This window comes from Heloderma suspectum, chromosome 4, assembly GCF_057233095.1.
Source record: "Heloderma suspectum isolate Gila_16-S chromosome 4, 16-S_ref, whole genome shotgun sequence".
Classification (NCBI taxonomy): Eukaryota; Metazoa; Chordata; class Lepidosauria; order Squamata; family Helodermatidae; genus Heloderma; species Heloderma suspectum.
In genome coordinates, this window is record NC_139461.1 from 132,721,331 (window position 1) to 132,738,809 (window position 17,479).

At 41.5% G+C, this 17,479-nt stretch overlaps 1 protein-coding gene across 3 annotated transcripts in view; it reads right to left on the minus strand.

Moving 5' to 3' along the window:
* ANKH (ANKH inorganic pyrophosphate transport regulator) overlaps window positions 1-17,479 on the minus strand; it is a 126,867-nt gene that overhangs the window by 43,304 nt on the left and 66,084 nt on the right. For all 3 annotated transcript variants that reach the window (XM_084850569.1, XM_084850571.1, XM_084850570.1), the window contains one exon: window positions 559-775. In XM_084850569.1, the coding sequence (XP_084706695.1) occupies window positions 559-775 (217 nt within the window). The remainder of the gene's footprint in view (window positions 1-558; window positions 776-17,479) is intronic.

Genomic DNA, 17,479 nt, shown 5'->3' on the forward strand with positions numbered 1-17,479 from the left:
AGGCAAGGGGAAGGACCCTCTGGCCACTACAACCTGCCAGAAGTCCAAGGGCTGCAGAAAGATTGCATCCTCTTACTCTCAGGAAGAAGGTGAGCAGGGGGAACATCAGCTTGGCCCGAAAATGGAGTTAAATCCAAGTTTAAGAACACACTCCTCTCATTCTAGCATTCTCAAACTTATCTCTCTCCTATACTGTATATTTTCTATCCACTCCAGAAGTCCAGAATAAATAAACAAACCGTGAGAATATTTAAGGCTGTTACCAATCTGTCACTAAGTTACTTGACAGTTGTGCTGCGACCTTATTTTTATGACAGGCTTGAGATGTATGCCATGGGGAAAACTTGAAACCACATCACAAGGGGTGTGTTGTGTGCTTGGTGAGGACATGTAGGTGCCATCAGCCAGAGGTTTAGCTACAACACCTTTCCCAGTTCCCTCAAAACTTACAATCAACATGTATATAAGCAGGCAGGTTTTAGGACATACAGGAGAAATGGATCAACAAGCCATACAAACAGAAGTACAGTTTCAATAGCAATTGGAAGGCAGGCTTACCTATCAAGGTGTGAAATACAGCAGCCACACCACCAGCCACAACCATACACAAAACTGCTTTGGTTCTGTCCCTCTTACTGTTAACGAACACCAGCCCCACATTCTTGAAGTCGCTCATTGGACCTGTGAAAAACTTCATGAGCGAGTACGCCAACCCATAGCTGGCTAGCATTTCTACGGCATCTTCCTTAACAGCTGCGATACCTCTGTTCAAGGCCTAAGGGAAGAGAAAGAAATGGATGTTAATATGTGCCAAGCATCTTTGAAAACTCAAAATGACAGAAAGCAGTAGTATTGTATGACCTATTTTGCTATGGAGTTGTAACAGGCCATCCATCCTTAACCACAATTTAAGGCCAATATCCCTGGTACATTTTTAATTTAAAAGAGCTACCACAGAGGGCTGGTGTCTGTATTAAAAGAAAAATACAAAAGGAAAAAACCTTTAAAAGGCACACAAGGCACTTCTCCAGAAAAATGGTTTCAACAAGGTTCAAAGTGTATTATTATGAATAGCCAAACCCAGCAGCCATATCTGCAATAACCATCTAGAACAGCCTTCCTCAACCTGGTGCCCCCCAGATGTTTTGGACTTCAAGTCCCATCAGCCCCAGCCAGCATGGAATGGTCAGGAATTCCTGGAGTCCAAAACATCTGGAAGACATCAAGTTGGGGAAGGCTGATCTAGAATAATGCTATCCTATCAAGTGGTCAGCTTGTCTGGGGTGACATTAAAGTGCCCAGACCACCCTTTGTTCGTCTCCTGAAAATGTTCCTGATCTACAAAATTCACAAGGGTTAATGACCACGAACCACACTGCATGTGTGTATCAAATTCCATCTAGTGCTAATCTTTTCTTCTGTTTTATCTGAGTGTTTTAATTGCTGAAATATGTTCATCTTGTTTTATCCTATTTTGTAAACTGCCTTGTGGGTCAAAGGCAAGATATAAAATAAACAATTGCTCAGTCAGTCTACAGGAACTGCAAAGCTCTAGTGTCTTCTCCTAATATGTGTTTATTAAAAGAACTTGATCTTTCCTCCCAGGCACCTTGCCTGCACTGTTAAGACACACAAATAGTTACCCTTAAATCAAAAGAATTAGGGCACCTTCTGTACTAAGGGACAATTTTGAATTTTTCTTCCCTTACGTTTTCTGTTTGTGTGAAGATTCCTGGTGGCCATCGTTTCTAGGGGGAAAAATAGATTCAAAGCACCTTTCCCTGCTCTGTGTCCTAAGATTTCTCTTGACATTTGCTAACAGAGCTGTGTATCTTGTACCCACAAGTTGCCAGTACAGACATTTCCATCCTGTCAGAAATATGATTCAGTGTCAAAGCATAAAGGGAGAAAGTGAATTTATCACCAACGGGATGGCAGCCTGACACTGGCTGCGCATTCATCTGACATAGTCCCTTTCAGACTCTGATTGCCTAGATAAAAGGATGATTTAAGAACAGGACATAAAGCATCAGTGCACACAGGATCTCAGGGAAAACTACTGACTAATAACCACATTTTGCCAACAGCTGCAGGGGGAGTGTCATTGCACAGAGAGGCGGAAAACCTACGATGCAATGGAAGAAAGTACCAAGCGTTAATTTGGCCATGGCTGTATCATGGCCACAGGAGTGTTGCTGCAGAGATGCTGTTCCTTTCACCTCAGTATCCAGGAGTTCCAAAAAGTTAGTCTGCAAACTCAAGGCTGTAGCAAGCATCTTCCCTTCCTTACTTGGAGGCTTTAAAAACAACAGCAACAAAACAGCACCTGCTCTATATGGAAACACTAAAACATTTGGGGCCTTTTTTTATTTAGAAAAAAAGGTGCTGAAGGGGGGAACATGATAGAAATTTAGAAAATGATGAACAATAGGTAAACATTTCTCTCTCTCTCTCTCTCTCTCTCTCTCATACACACACACACACCCCATGAGATTACACAATTAAATTGGCCACCTGGATGTTCAGGTCAAACAAAAGAAAGTAAACACAAAATGTATGGAAATCAATTCTATGAAATATGGTGATGGGCCATTAACTTAGATGTCTTTAGAAATGGACTACACAAATTTGTGGAGGATTGTTCTATCAAAATTCATTAGCCATGATAGCTGAATGGAATGTACATGTTGAAAGGCAGTGTATCCCTGAATACTAGATGAAGGGAACAAGCAAAGAATACAGGAGGATTCCTGTTTTCATGCATTGCTTGTAAGCTTCTCACAATAAATCTAGCTGACCACTGGAAATCAGTATGCTGCTCTAGAGATATCCTTGGTTGGGTCTAGCAGAACTGTTCTTAAGTTCTTTGGCTCAATGAGAGACTGACTCAACTCAGTTGTTCCACTAAGGAGGAATAGCTGACTGGAGAAATCATTGGAGGGTTGGTACTGTAAAAACAAAGACACCATGCAAACACTGGCTTCCCAATCGGTGACCACTGCAGAAAACGAACATGAATGTCGGTTGCTTAGCTTAATTAACTACTTCCAGACAAACCAAATGTTTTGACTGATCAGCTCAGCCTTTCCCTTTTTAAAGCCAAAGAAGAGGGGCTAATAAATCAGAATTTCCAAATGTTCACTGGTATTCTTTCAGGCTATAAAACAGATTTTCCCCAAATGTTTGATACTTGGTGCAGTTCCACTGGCCACCCTGGATTAAATATGGAGGCCACATGTCACTGTGATTGTGTTTTGCAAGTCCTAGAGGAGACATTATGGAATGAAAAGGATGGAGAGCAATGACACAGAAATACAACCCTGTGCAACCTCTGAGGAAGCCAGGAAAGCTGTTTGTGGGTCTAAGTGATTTATTTTGCTGAAGCAAAGAGTGACTGCTAGGGTGTAACCTTGGTACCTGTTGATAACAAGAAGATAAGAAGCTGAGGAACATCCGTGGCACAGCGGATGTTACATCCTTAACGCCTCCAGAGAAGAAGATAACAGTTGTCTAGAAAAAGACCCTGATACAAAAAATGCTGATGAAGCAAAAGGAAGACAATTACAGAGGCAATGGTGACATTCTCCCCTAGAAAAATTGAGTGCACATGCACACACAAACATACATGGAGGCAGAAAGAGACAGAGAATGAATGTCTTAATGCCTAGTTCAAAAATGATACAAATGATGAAAAGATCTGGTCCAATCCCTGATCAGTATAAAAGGGGAATTCCATATGTCACCTCTTTCTTTTTTTGTTGTTTTCCCTTCTCCTTCCTTCCTTCCAACTCTGCTGGAGATGAATTTATGCTGGGCAGTTTAGAACAGCTAGGAAACTTAGTAAGTATGGAAAATAAACTAGATGGGCTGAAGGGAATGTTAGTAGGGAGATGCCGATTTAGAATTCTTATTACAACTCCTTTCATTAGTCACTTGATGTCATGACCCCAGAATCCAGTAGTGACTGAGACTCAAGAGACTGAGGAACCAGTGGTGTCAACAGAGGAGGTACTAGGCCCAAGCACCACTGCAGAACCAGGGGCCTCCATGCCCAAGATGCTGGATACCCCAAAGCCAAAGACCCTTGAGCTTGGACTAACAACTGCACCCCCAGAGTCCAGCACTGGGCCAGCACATCCATCTCCAAGAGCTTCACAATTCAAGGAGCCAGTGTGCCAATGCCAGCAGCATGCCCGCTATGAGCTCCTAGAGCAACAGAGGAGCGCTAGGCTTTAGGCCTGTCCCTTTAAGGCTTTCCAGTTTCCAGGAACAGATGGAGTCTGGGAGGGGGTTTCTGGACTGAAGATAAAGGGCTTGTGGTCTCAGACCTTATGGGAGCATGTTGCTTACTAGGAGCTGTCCTAGGTGCTGCAATATCTGGCCCGCCTTTTTATCCTGAGCACTCCTGCTTCGGACCAGAAGGCCACACTTTCTGAGTGCCATTGTTGTAATGATTTCCGGGGGGGGGGGGGGAGCCGTGTTAGTCTGCTGCAGCAAAAACAACAGAGTCTTGTGGCACCTTAAAGACTAACAAACGTATTTATTCTGGTATAAGCTTTCGAAGGCACAGTCCACTTGATTATTTATGTACATGATCCTGATATTATTTCCTAAAGTCTAAATGATTCCATTCCTTACACTGTATTGTCTGGATAGATGTTTTCCTATTCCTGTGCTGCAGACCAACAATATTATTTCACTACTATTTCTGTGCTGAGTACTGTCCATCAATAAAGCATTCAGTTCGATAATATTGAGTCTGTGGTCCTCATCTCTCGTTCAGCTTTATCCACTGGACTGTAATCATGAACCCAGAGTGCAGGAGGATATATATATATATTATAAATGTTAAGGGACAAGCAAAAATACTTCAATGTATTACTTTTTTATTTTTATAGTGTCAATTCAGACAGGCTACGGGGCCCACAATTTTTCAAAAGTCTCTGATTGTTACCATCCAGTAAATAAATGAAGGTGGTGAGATTTGACATCAATGCCAAATGCCAAGCCCATTGAAGAGAACCATTTACCACTGGAGTAATAGACAGATGAAGATAAATTCCTTTAGTTTAACTGAGAGCCCTGTGGTGACTTTCTTTGGCTGGACTGAAATAACTGGATTTATGGTGAAGTAATAAACAAGTGTCTCTGATTATAACTAAGGATACACTGCTAGACCCTTGATTAATCAAACCTGGCACAGAATCTACTGTCAACAATGTAACTGGAGCCTCTTGTTCATAAAGATCTAGAGACTGTTTTACAGGGGTGACCGTTCGCTCAGAAGCCACGCGCTTGCACGGTGCTGGCTGCAGCACCTCTCGCCCTCACTCCCACCTCCTGGCATTGAAAGGTAAGGCCAGCAAGCCCTCTCCCCCTCTATCACCATGCAAAGGCCACTGGTGGTTTCACCTGGTGAACCACCCCACTGGCTATTACCAGCTTAACTATATCTTCCTATTATATCCTTATAAACTCAGCTGAAGACATTTATTTGTATAAACCATAGGTTATTACAAAAGGTTAAAACAGAGCTAGGTCATCACCTTTGAAATTACTGGAAATAGATTGTTAAAACTTTGCTCTAATTTTCTTAGCTGCAATTGCAAACAAGGCCACCCATTTAGTGACGTTAGGGATCATCATCAGATAACAGTGCTAGTATTTTCCCAGATAACGTTTGTCCAGACATTGTTTTAACAACGAAGCAATAAATTTCTTTCTTGGAGATCAATGCAACTCACAGAACATGTAATGAACAATATTCGCTATTTGTAGGGCTCCACAAATACGTAATTGCTGTATAACTGGCAACTTAGAATACCTTCCACCTAAATGGGTGGAGGCCATTGTCTGAAAGCGTAGCTCAGTGAAGGTTTGCCTCAAAGGAGAAAATGGCAGAAACTTAAGGTAGGGGGATAGGCTTCTGGTGCCTAGGGATGTATGGACTGTGTAAAATCCATGCCGTCTGTGTTTTGCAGATTGTCAGGTGCCTTTCTTTCCGCCATCCGCCCACAGACAGATGTGAATATTTTTTTTTCATTACACAGAAAAATACGGAATTACGTAAATATTTACATTAAGTATTTATGTAAGTATTTACATAATTTACCCCAGTATGTAGTATTTAGTGTATTGTCCCCTATTCCATTTAATGTTTCCTCAGCAGAAACCTACATATTTTTCTATGGATTTATATGTGTAAATTTTGGGAAAGTAAAAAAAATAATCTGAAAGTCCACAGACTCCGCACAGCCTGAGGGGGGTCACTCCTCACTGGATTCCGCAGGTCATATTCTTAGAAATCCGAGCTCATTTTAATCCATCTCAAATTTCTCCAGCATCCCTACTGGTGCCTTTTTGGAAGCTGCAATACCATCTACTGAAACCTGAGAACAATGACCTGAGGACTGGATAGCTCTCCTATCCTGACTTGCATCATTAGGTATATCCAATCCTGGAGTTTTATTTTGAAAACCCACTCCCGAAAGAAGGCGTACACTGTCAGGGAATACTGAATAAGTCTTCCATATTGTGGGACCAACCTCCTGTTTTGTTCTTGAAAACAGAGTTTTGCTATATAATGCTCAGGGATATCTAACAATCTTTTAAGATACAATAACTGGGACTTAATTGTCCATGTAGGATCCTTATAAATTAAAAAAACCCTTCTGGACAGAAAGATGTCCAATGCCTATATGTAATTCTAGTCAAGAGATGGATGTCTTACTGCTGTCTCCCTGAGACCAGGTATATTGTATCATCAACCTCCCAACTGCACTGCTTCCACAATACTGCCTTTAATGAGAAATGGCAATGTTATAATGAAACAACCAGGAGTACCCCAGCAACCTTTCCTTTATTCAGTAAACTTACCACACCTGTCAAAAGTTCAAGGAAGAAATTGTACCATATTGAAAACCAAAACTCAACTCAACCTAGCTAACTACACTGAATCAGAAAACAGAGAATCATTCCAACCCAAACTTTTGTCCTGACCCAAGTTTGAAAAATAAATAAACGCCGTGCCCTTTGTGCATGTGTGTGCAGAGGAGGGGGGAGATGCGCAGTGAAGTGGAAAGGAAGGAATGGATATCACATCTCACAAAATGATGCAACCAGAAGGATGCAAAGGTATTTGGCATGTATTCTTACGAGAGAAGGAAGGTTATGAATTCAAGCCACGTATCTCTGAATAAAATTCAAACAAACAAACAAACAAACAAACGAGGTGTTATCTTGGATGGGTACCAAGAGAATGAAACCTCAGATTGGTAGAAGGAGGTGATGGGTTAATACAGTATAAAGGGGGGAAACATATTGGTACATATGAGCTCTCAGTTGGAGGCAGAGCACTGGCTTTGCAAACAAAAACTCCGAAGTCCAGTTCTGAACAAGCTAATAGGATCTCTGGGAGCCAAGGTGGAAAAGGCATCCATCTGAAAGCTCATATAACACTATCCAAGGAGAACAGGATTTTAATAGGGGATTCTGGCAGATGAGGATAGCTGTGCAATGATGTACTAGGTGACGTTCGCCTTTCACCAGTTCCTCCATATGGGTGACTTTAAAAAAAGGAAGTGTAAGATAACACACAATTGAATAAACAAAAGCCACCTTACACTGTTAGAAGAAAATATGATATTTAATACTTTCTTGCCCATTCCCTGCTACAAGATCACATCAGAACTGTATTATTTCATTTAAACCAATAGAAGCTTGCAGTCTTAATTTCGTGCTTTTGTGCTCTTCAATTTTTCTATACACACTCACTAAAGGATAATGAACTCTTGGGACCCAGATTGGGTGTCACAAAGTCATTTGATGACACAGATTAAAGAAACTTTGCTGTTACTGTCTGGGAAGACTGCTCAGTCAGCCAACCGGTCAGTCAGGGAAACTATGTGTGCCAGGAAGAATTAACGTGGCAAACATCTTCCTCCACCATTGCCAAAAATAAAATATTATCCCAGTGCAATGAGTAACTTGAATAATAGTCTTTCAACCCAAATAGTGTAAAATGGAAGCAAGACTCTTTATTTATGACAAATTCATGAAATAGGATCCCCATATACTGTGCTGTGAGAAATATTCAAACTGAAGAATCTTAATCTATCATGATGGAAAACTCCAGAAAATATCACCATTTCCAGGAAGGGCCATGAGGAAGGTATATAGAAGAACTGTCTACTCTAAACCTTCCTTAGGATACTGTATATTGGAGCCATAACTATACCTACTTCCCTGATAACACAGCTTTGATGCCTTTACATTTTCCATTTTTAGGGGCAAACCTAAAACTTCTTAAGTGTAATGAGTGAAGTGTCCCCCCAGAAAGTATTCTATGCTCATAGCTTCACATCCAAGCACTACTCCATGCACTACTGTGAAGAAAGAGGCAGGGCAATTAGATTATTTTGCTGTAATCCTTTGGTATTGTTGATCATCTTCTCACTGGCTCTACCATTGCTTAAATTTTCCTCATGCTCCTGGACGCATAAATATTTAGTCTACTATTCATGAAGTAATCTCTTTCCAAGTGTTCTAAATTCCAGAAAATAAAACCATTGTCATAGAATCATTTTCCTTGTGAAAAGGACAATGTAAAGCATTAATGCATATTTAACAAAAATAATCCTAGATATGATTGACCAGGATTGAAATGCCTTGCTAGTCTAGTGTGATGTCACCTCCTTGCATTTTTAAGACTATTTTTATCAGCTGCGATCACTCTTCTGTATATTTTTTCTAGCAGACGTCTCAAGTTTATTAAAGCTCCAGACTATTACTGAACTTTAAAAACCTTTTCCTACCGAGTACATTACACCCACAGACTAGGCAGTGGTTTTCTTGAAAAAGCAAGAATATCAAATAAAGTCTCAAATGGACACAACAGGTGCCTTACAACACAGTCAGACAATATTTGACACTACAAGGGTCATCAACCAGAAGTGCTAGAAGCAGCATGGCAAACTACCTTGCGTGGGTGTCTGTGTTCCTTCCTTAACTGTGAGCTCTACCACTCACACTCAAGCCCAAGATTCATCACATGTTCTGTGTGGACCACTGGGGGTGGGAATCAACTGCAGCACTAGGATGGATACCATGTGGTTTGCAGAGGTTGGATACATTAATTCAGCTTGTCAAATAATCTGTAGACACATACATGTACCATGTATTTCTCTTACGCATAAGCTTCTTATTGTAAAAACTGCTGGAAATGGGCCATTGTTCTTGGGAATGGATCAGGCCTGCACAACTTGTGTCCTATGAAGCTGAACACAGCCTACCAGCTATATATTTTGGCCTAGTACATGAACCTCCTATTTCTGATGCAAAACTGCAAAAGCGTGTGTGTGTGTGAGTGTGTGTGTGAGTGTGTGTGTGAGTGTGTGTGTACGTACTGCATTTGGCTTAGCGTGTCATATACTTTACAGCCATGGCATACATCAGTCTTCCCCAACTTGGTGCCCTCCAGATATTTTGGACTACAACTCCCAGCATGCCTGACATTGACCATGCTGGCTGGGGCTGCTGGGAGTTGATGTCCAAAAGATCTGGAGGGCACCAAGTTGAGGAACATAAGTATGGATGATGACCTGAACATGGTAGTCTGTACTTTAAAACAGTAGTGATCCACTGTATTAATTTCTGCATTGGCATTGAAAGAGACCCCCCACTTGTCAGAAGGATGGGCATTTTGCTAGTAAGCAGTAACATTCAGCGGGGCTATGAATGGCACATTATGAGGCATTGTTTCATTATACTGGAGTCCTATGTATGTTTCCTCAGAAATTAATCCCACTGAGTTCAATGGGACTTACTCCATAACGGTTAGAACTGCAGCCTTAGCCTTTTTGTTAGTCACTCTTGTCGCTTCCTGTCATTAATAAGATCACATGTACATAATCATAGCTCACTGAACATTTCATTAAAAATTGTTCTTAACTAACCGTTAATTTTGCAGTCATTTAGCAGCAAGGATGACATTTGCATAAACAACCCTAGCCACTTCCTAGAAGAGAAAGTAAAACAATGTTGTGACTATCCTTCATTCCAAGGAAAACCATCTTTTCTTCTTCTATAATACCACTATCCGGGATATTGTTTGCAGCGTTTGGTAGTATAGCAGGGGTGCCACACGGGTACATCATTCTTCCACTCCATGTGATTATTCCTCAGGAGCACCTGCATTTCCGATCAACTCACAGGTTCTACCACTATTCTTATAAACAGGTAAGTAGGCTTGTGGGTAGGCATCCCAAAAGTACACCCACCCCTTCTGCTTTTTAAAATTATTTCTAAGAAGAGTCACAGTTTGACCTGTAACATGCCAAGAACATTATGATGTATTTTAAAGGTATTCGCAAATTGTTCTATTAAAAGACAAAGCTTTTTTGCACTTTAATATTAAATATAGTCAGGACTTTACAAAAAGTGGGATTCACCCTGCCATCCGTAAAAAACTGCCCCTGGGTAGTCTATTTGTTCATGACATCCCTCAGGCAAACATCTACAAGTAGGGTTGCCACCTTTTCACTGAACAAATGATGGATTCTCCAGTCCTTCACTACACTTGAGCTGAGCAACATACCAAAGGACCAACAGGAATCATAGTATAATCATGGATATATAGTTGCACTGTAGGAAAACGAGGGCAGTATCCAACTCTGCCCTTGAGCAAGCAGGAATGACTGCTGGCACAACAGGAAGGTAGCACTTAATAGCACAGCTAGAAACTAGCTCAAACTAGTGCTTCCAGAATGGGACAAATCAGCGGAGCTCCCGGAAGGAAGCTATGCTGACTTGTCCCATTCTGGAAGTGCTAGTTTGAGTTAGTTTGTGGGGTTGCACTATGAAGCGTTAGCTTCCTATTACACTGTTGTTCCCACTAGTACACAGGCAGGGTTGGATACTGCCCCATGTTTTTGATCCCTAGTGGTGATTGTAGCCCTATATTATACTACACAGCAGTTTGTCTGGAATCCTATGCACACTTTACCTAGGATTTCGCCCCAATGAAAACAATGAGGCTTACTTCTGAGTTCACATACGTAGGGTTGAATTGTGTGAGCGCATATGACCAAAAAATATCACCACTATGCATTATCTTTCTTCAGAAGAACTTGCCCCTGTTAAGTTTTGTTTTCAAACACATACTTGATATTGGTATTTTTCCCCTCCAGAAACTCTTCTCTTTCTCAAAACGTGTGTGTGTGTGTGTGTGTTTATCACATGCACACATGCACACACACACTAACCTAAAGGCAAGTCTGATGATAGCTGACACAGACTCTCCATTCTACCTTCACAAAAAATATGGACAAACTTCACCTATAATTATTATGGGCAGACCTCTGAGATCTGAATAATTCATTAAAATCTATGAGCTGATGGCAGAAACCCTTAAAATAAAAGGCATTCAACACAACCCTTACCAGAGAATTTCTAATTCTTAGTTTGCCAGCTCTGAAACATTTATAACCGGATGTACCCATCCTAACACTGCCTAGGCTGCAAGTACAATTAACCAATCCCCTTAACTGGCTCAGAGGTATATCCTGCTCCGAGGTTATTATTAACCTGCTCTTAGAGATTGATTTTCCCCTCTGAGTCATTGCTAATGCTCCAGTGTTTTCCCTGAAACACTTCTGTAGTGTTTGATTTTTGTTTAGCTAGTGTAGGAAAAGGGGGAAAGCAGCGGTTCATCCATGATTGGTTCTACAAAGAAGTTTTTTTAGGTATGAGAGACTGTAGAGCCACAAGATTAGTTCATGCCTTCATAGTTGTGAAGCAGGGATTAGAGGTCACTCATATTCCCAGCTCAGCATTTCCAAAAGCTCAAAACTTCAACTGCATCAAAACACACACAGGTATACACATACACAATAAATTATCCTTTCAATTTTTTGTTTCCAACCTCCCCCCACCTGTATATATTTTAAATCAGCCTTTCCCATCCTGGCACCCTCCAAGTGTGTTGTACTACAGATCCCATCATTCCCAGCCAGCAGACAATGGCCACACTGACTGGGGTGATGGGAGTTGTAGTTCCACACCTGCAGGGTGCCAGGCTGGGGAAGTCCAATTTAAACTGTCAGGCTGGGTTGAAAAACACACACACACACACACACACACACACACACACACTCACTCTACAGAACAACAATTCCTCCATAGATGCAATACAAAGAAAAGCAGATGTGCCTCACAGAAGCCAGAATCAAGTTCTTAGGTCCTATATACATTTTTAAAAAATGGGTGGAAGATTGCACAAATCAGGTGTCTGCACATATAGAATGCATATATGAATTGGGAAAGGCAGATCACATGCTTTGCATGCAGAGGTTCAATCCCTGGCATCTCCTGACAGGGAGCTGTAGCCAATGCTAGTCTAACTTAAGTCCCACTCATTTCAATGGTCCTACTCTAACCAGGACTAACACTGGATTCAACCCAGGGTGAGGAAAGACTCCTGTCTGAAAACCTGGAGAACCAATATGAGCTCGTTCGAGCAAACTAGCCACTTATGTGGGGATAAGCTGGAGAGATTTCTGAGATCCCTGTTGCCCTTTCCAAGGCACCAGGGTCATGGAAATGGCAGCAGATGTAAGCAGCTGGCTCACAGTACAGTTCCTCCATGAGGATACATACTTGAGAATATAGTTAGGCAGAGAAAGTAAGCAGCATGGCTTGTATCCAGTGGTGGTTTTGTGTTAGTGCAAACACTTATGCAAGGCAGGACACCTGATTTTTGCTGATCCCCCCCAACCTACTGCAACCTTCGACACAAGGGGTGGGGAACCTGTGGCCCTCCAGATGTTGTTGTATTGCAACTCCCATCATCCTTCACCATTGGCTGTGCTGGGTGGGGCTGATGGGAGTTGCATTCTAACATCTGGAGAGCCACACATTTTGCACTCCTGTTGTACACCATGTTCCATGCTGTTCCAGAGGGGACCCCAACCCTCAGCAGCAGCTTGTGATGGCGCAGGAAGGTGGTCTGCACTGGGTAGAGAGGACCAGCAAAAAAAGAAAAAGCTCAGGTACCTTGCTTTGCGCAAGCCAAAGGTCTTTCTGTTGGTGCAAAGCTACTATTGGATACAATTCTACATGTTTGTGTGCTCCCGTTATCTTCTATCCCACGTCATTTTGTTTTAAATCAGAAAGAACCTATGATTGCACAGTAATGAAGAGAACAAACCAATCTCATTTGGAAGTCCTACACAGGACAGTATGGTTCTCCGACATGATATACTGGCATATCCACTTGCTGAGATGATGAAACCAAAGTTTGCAGTCTGACTATCTAATCTCTGTTGGCAATCTAATTCCATAAACCATCCAGGAAATTAAACCTCTCTATTCTACCCTCACTGTAAATTTTTCACCCATTTGTAAGGAGTACAGGTTGACCTGAAAATATTTATTCTGCATCACTGAAGAATGTTGCTCAAATGGTTTAATAAGCAAAATGCCAAGTGAGTGCCACAACAGTTGCATCGATAGATGGGGCTGAAATGGAACACTTAACCATGGTTTGTTAGTACAGCTGGATTCACACAACACAACAACCCATGTTTCAACAACCCATGGTTCAACAACCCTGAGTATGGGTTGAGTGTGGGTTGTCCTGTTGTGTGAACCAGGTCAATGACTTGTCCAAGGTGGCCACAGAGAGCACTTCATAGGTCAAATTGGAAGAGAGCAATGCCACAGTTAGTCAAGTCTATCTCTGGGTCAGGCTTCCATTCTACACACCCCACTGAGAACCAATACAGGGGTGAGTTGAGAATGGCACTATAGCTTTCAAAGTACTGCTGCTAAATGCTCACTGTTCAGACAGACGACTCCTGGTCAGAAGCTGGTGTGCAAAACCTGCTGACCATTGCTGCTCAGTCTCACATTTCTCCTATTGTCTCCTCCCACACCAACAGTATTCAATGACTTAATGCAGTTTACCGTGTTAGGCCCTGGAGAAGGGCCAAAGAGAAACTGCAATAGTGCCACTCAGCTGCCCTCACTAAACTTCTGGGCTAGCTGGTAACTATTTGGCTTTTCATCCACCAGCTTATAAACATCCTTAACCATTCCATATAGAAAAGAATATATTACTTGACGTAGCACAATTTTAATAACAGTAAATATAACATATTATCTTTGATGCCTATTTTGCCCCAAGGGAAAGTGCCCAAATCATCACCGGCTCATTCGATTACTAGCTGGGCCTCTAGCGTTAACATACATCTCCACAAGGAGATTTGCTATAAGTTTTTCACTTGGAACAATAAATAAAAATATCTCTGTAATGAGCTATCAGTCTGTCACTGCTCCAGTAAAAATTAAATGATGAATTTGTCCCATAAAGATTTCTTCCTTCTTCCAACTTACCCCACCACCAGATCCATGTGTCCAACTTCCACTGCTAGACTTCTTTGGAAACAGAACCTAGCTTCAATGGCAATCCATAGAGTGCTCAGTATTAACTTTGAAGTTCTTAAGAAAGCACTTAACACTCTCTGTCATGATTTAATACTATGGCATGCCAACAGAAATAATCATAATTATGCATTGAACATCAATACAAAGCCTACACAATTAAAGCAAACAGCCTAAGTGAACTGCACATCATAAAGCTGACACCAAAAGGAAGCACTGATTCATTTCTTTTTAAATTGACTTTAGCGCAACAGTTTGCTAGATTCAGCGCAACAGTTTGCTAGAAAAATCAGGAATAGTACAATTAAAAAGTATTTTATTATCTCTAAGGCTCTTTGACCAGCAACAATGTATTTGTAATAAACTGGGAACGTGTCTAATTTAAATATAGCTCAGAGGAGTTTTTTTAGTCAAATTGATGATGTCGTCTGCCTTCCACTTGTGTCTATCATGGTTAAGCTTGAATATGGGACCACAACCCCCGCCCCATTAGATATGGAGTTTAACATCCACAAGTGTAGTGGTGCTGCTCTGGCCACGTTTTAGTGTTGTTATAACACTGATTTTGAAAACCCTTCTATCATTCAAATAGAATTCTTCTTACAACTCAGAAGTTAGATCTGGGAATCAACTTTAACTGTTCTTACAAGGTTAGTAACCCATGAGGCTCACAACCTCTGCATCCTTTGTGGAGAGCTTTGGACTGCTCTTTGCTTTGCCTCTGGATCAACTGGATAGCTTCTATCAAATTCCCCTTCCAAGCTCTGAAAACCGGGATGTCTTGAAAGTGATACATTATCTATACCCATCTATATGAATGTACCTTGAACTTAAAAAACACTTTGCACATGTCAGCACTGTGAAACCTCAGAGTAGAGTCAGGAGCAGGAAATTATGCTTTCTGTCCTTACTCTGCAGCCAGTGGTATGTGAGATGAACACTTCACCCTTGCTCATGCCACCCTAAAATTGCCAAAACTCCCACCCACCCCCATTTTGTACCCTACTTATCAAAGTTACTGGGGGTGGAGTGGATTTCATCTCAGTCAGCAAGTTTCTTCAGCCAGGTAGCAATATGGATCTCAGGTATTTATATTATCTTTTTGAAATACTTTAACCATAACAGTACATTCTACAAAACATTTATTACAGTCAGTTCTGTTTAACCTCTAGGATTTTCTTAATGATATTGTTTTAAACTTCCTGTATAATTGGTGGGTTTCCATTTTCTGTACTTGTCTTTCTAAGTAAGAACAGCACCTGAGATGTTATTGACTAAGTGGTAGCTTAGTGTACTTCAGACATGCCCAACTTTGTGGTCCCCCAAATGGAATGCAGATCCCAGACATGCATGGCAGGCTCAACAAATCACCAGTCTTCCTGCCTGGGTCTGCAAAAACAGGAGGCTGTCTGGCACCTGGCTACTGTGTAGGCCTGGTCTACATGCGGACAGATTTTGCCAGCTGAATCTCGATTACAGGTGGAAGACAGTCATCTTGGCCATTTGCAATTATTTTTCTTCTGCACATTTATATTGGCTTTACATGTTATTCTGAAAGTCATGCAACTAATAACATGTATTGTTTTCACCTTCCTAGATAACATAGAATATGCTGTTTTCTTAATAGTTGACTGTTAAGAAGATCCCTCCATTCATCTATCATGTTTAGGGTGTGATAGCTCAGGAGAGGCATGCATGAGGTCCCAGGTAAATCCAATTATTTACTTATTTATTTAAAGATTCCTAGTACCTATGCACTACTCAGGGTGGCTTACAACAACTTATAAATCACGATGTCACAAAACCCAATAAAAAACATTAAAGATACAGTGAAATACCATAAAATACAGCACAGGCAGAGACTACAGGCAAAACGTCGCATTAACATAAAACTGCAGATACCTAGTAGGTAAAAGCTTGCCAGAAGAAAAATGTCTTGACCATCCAGCAAAAGACAGCCAGAGGCAGGGCCATCTGGCCTCACAAGGCAAGGTGATCCCCAATACTGGTACAGCCACTGGGAAGGCCGCATCTCTGGTCACCATCCACCATGCCTCCACCCTAGGTGAGCAGCAGAGAATGGCCTCTCCTTTTGATCTTAAGGACTGGGCAAGATGGTATGGGAACTCAGTTAAAATAATACAGGTAGTGGGACTGGGAAAGACCAGGCCCTGGAGAGCAAGTGTCAATAAACAATGATATACTGGGCTTGATGAATGAATGTTTGGATTCGGTATAAGGCAGCTTCATGGGTTTGCAGTCTTTTTTTTAACCTTTAGGAAGTGCCAGTTGAGTTAATACAGCTCCCTGATTCGGGGGTTTCAGGGGTGGTTTCTAGTGACCATCTACCCTAACGATAGGGTACAATGTGTCCGTTGTCCATCATGGTCTGCTACTCAGGGGAAAAAGCCCATAGCTCAGTGATAAAGCACATGCTTTGCACAAATAAAGACACAGGTTCCGTCCCTGGCATCTCCAGTGAAAAAGTTCTTAGCTAACAGGGCTGGAAAAGAGACCCCTGCCTGAGACTTTCAATAACCACTGCCAGGCAGAGTAGACAATGCTAAGCTAGCTGGATTATTCTTATTTTATTTTCATTTATTTACAACATTTATATACCACTCCACATTGAAACAGATTCCAGAGTTGGTGGTCTGACTTCATATATGGCAGTTCTATATGCATCATAGTATGAAACCTGACAGGTCTGACTGAAATCGGCATGGTACAAGGTGCCGCACCAAGTGGCTGGCTGCTGCCAATAACTGTGACTCCACAGTCACTATTGAGTAAGTTTATAGGTCACCACCATGATGCAAACAGTCATTTTAATCCTCCTTAGCGGTCTGGCCAGAGCAAGTTGATGCACCTGAGTCAGAAATCCAAAAATAACAGCTTATGGAAGCAAGGCAGATGGCACCTTTTAATTATCATGTTGTTAAGGCAGTATCTCAATGGAATGTCTTGAAATAGGGTCTCTCTCTCCTCTTAGCATTTAATTTTTGAACAAGCACAAATATGAACATGATTAATAAATTAC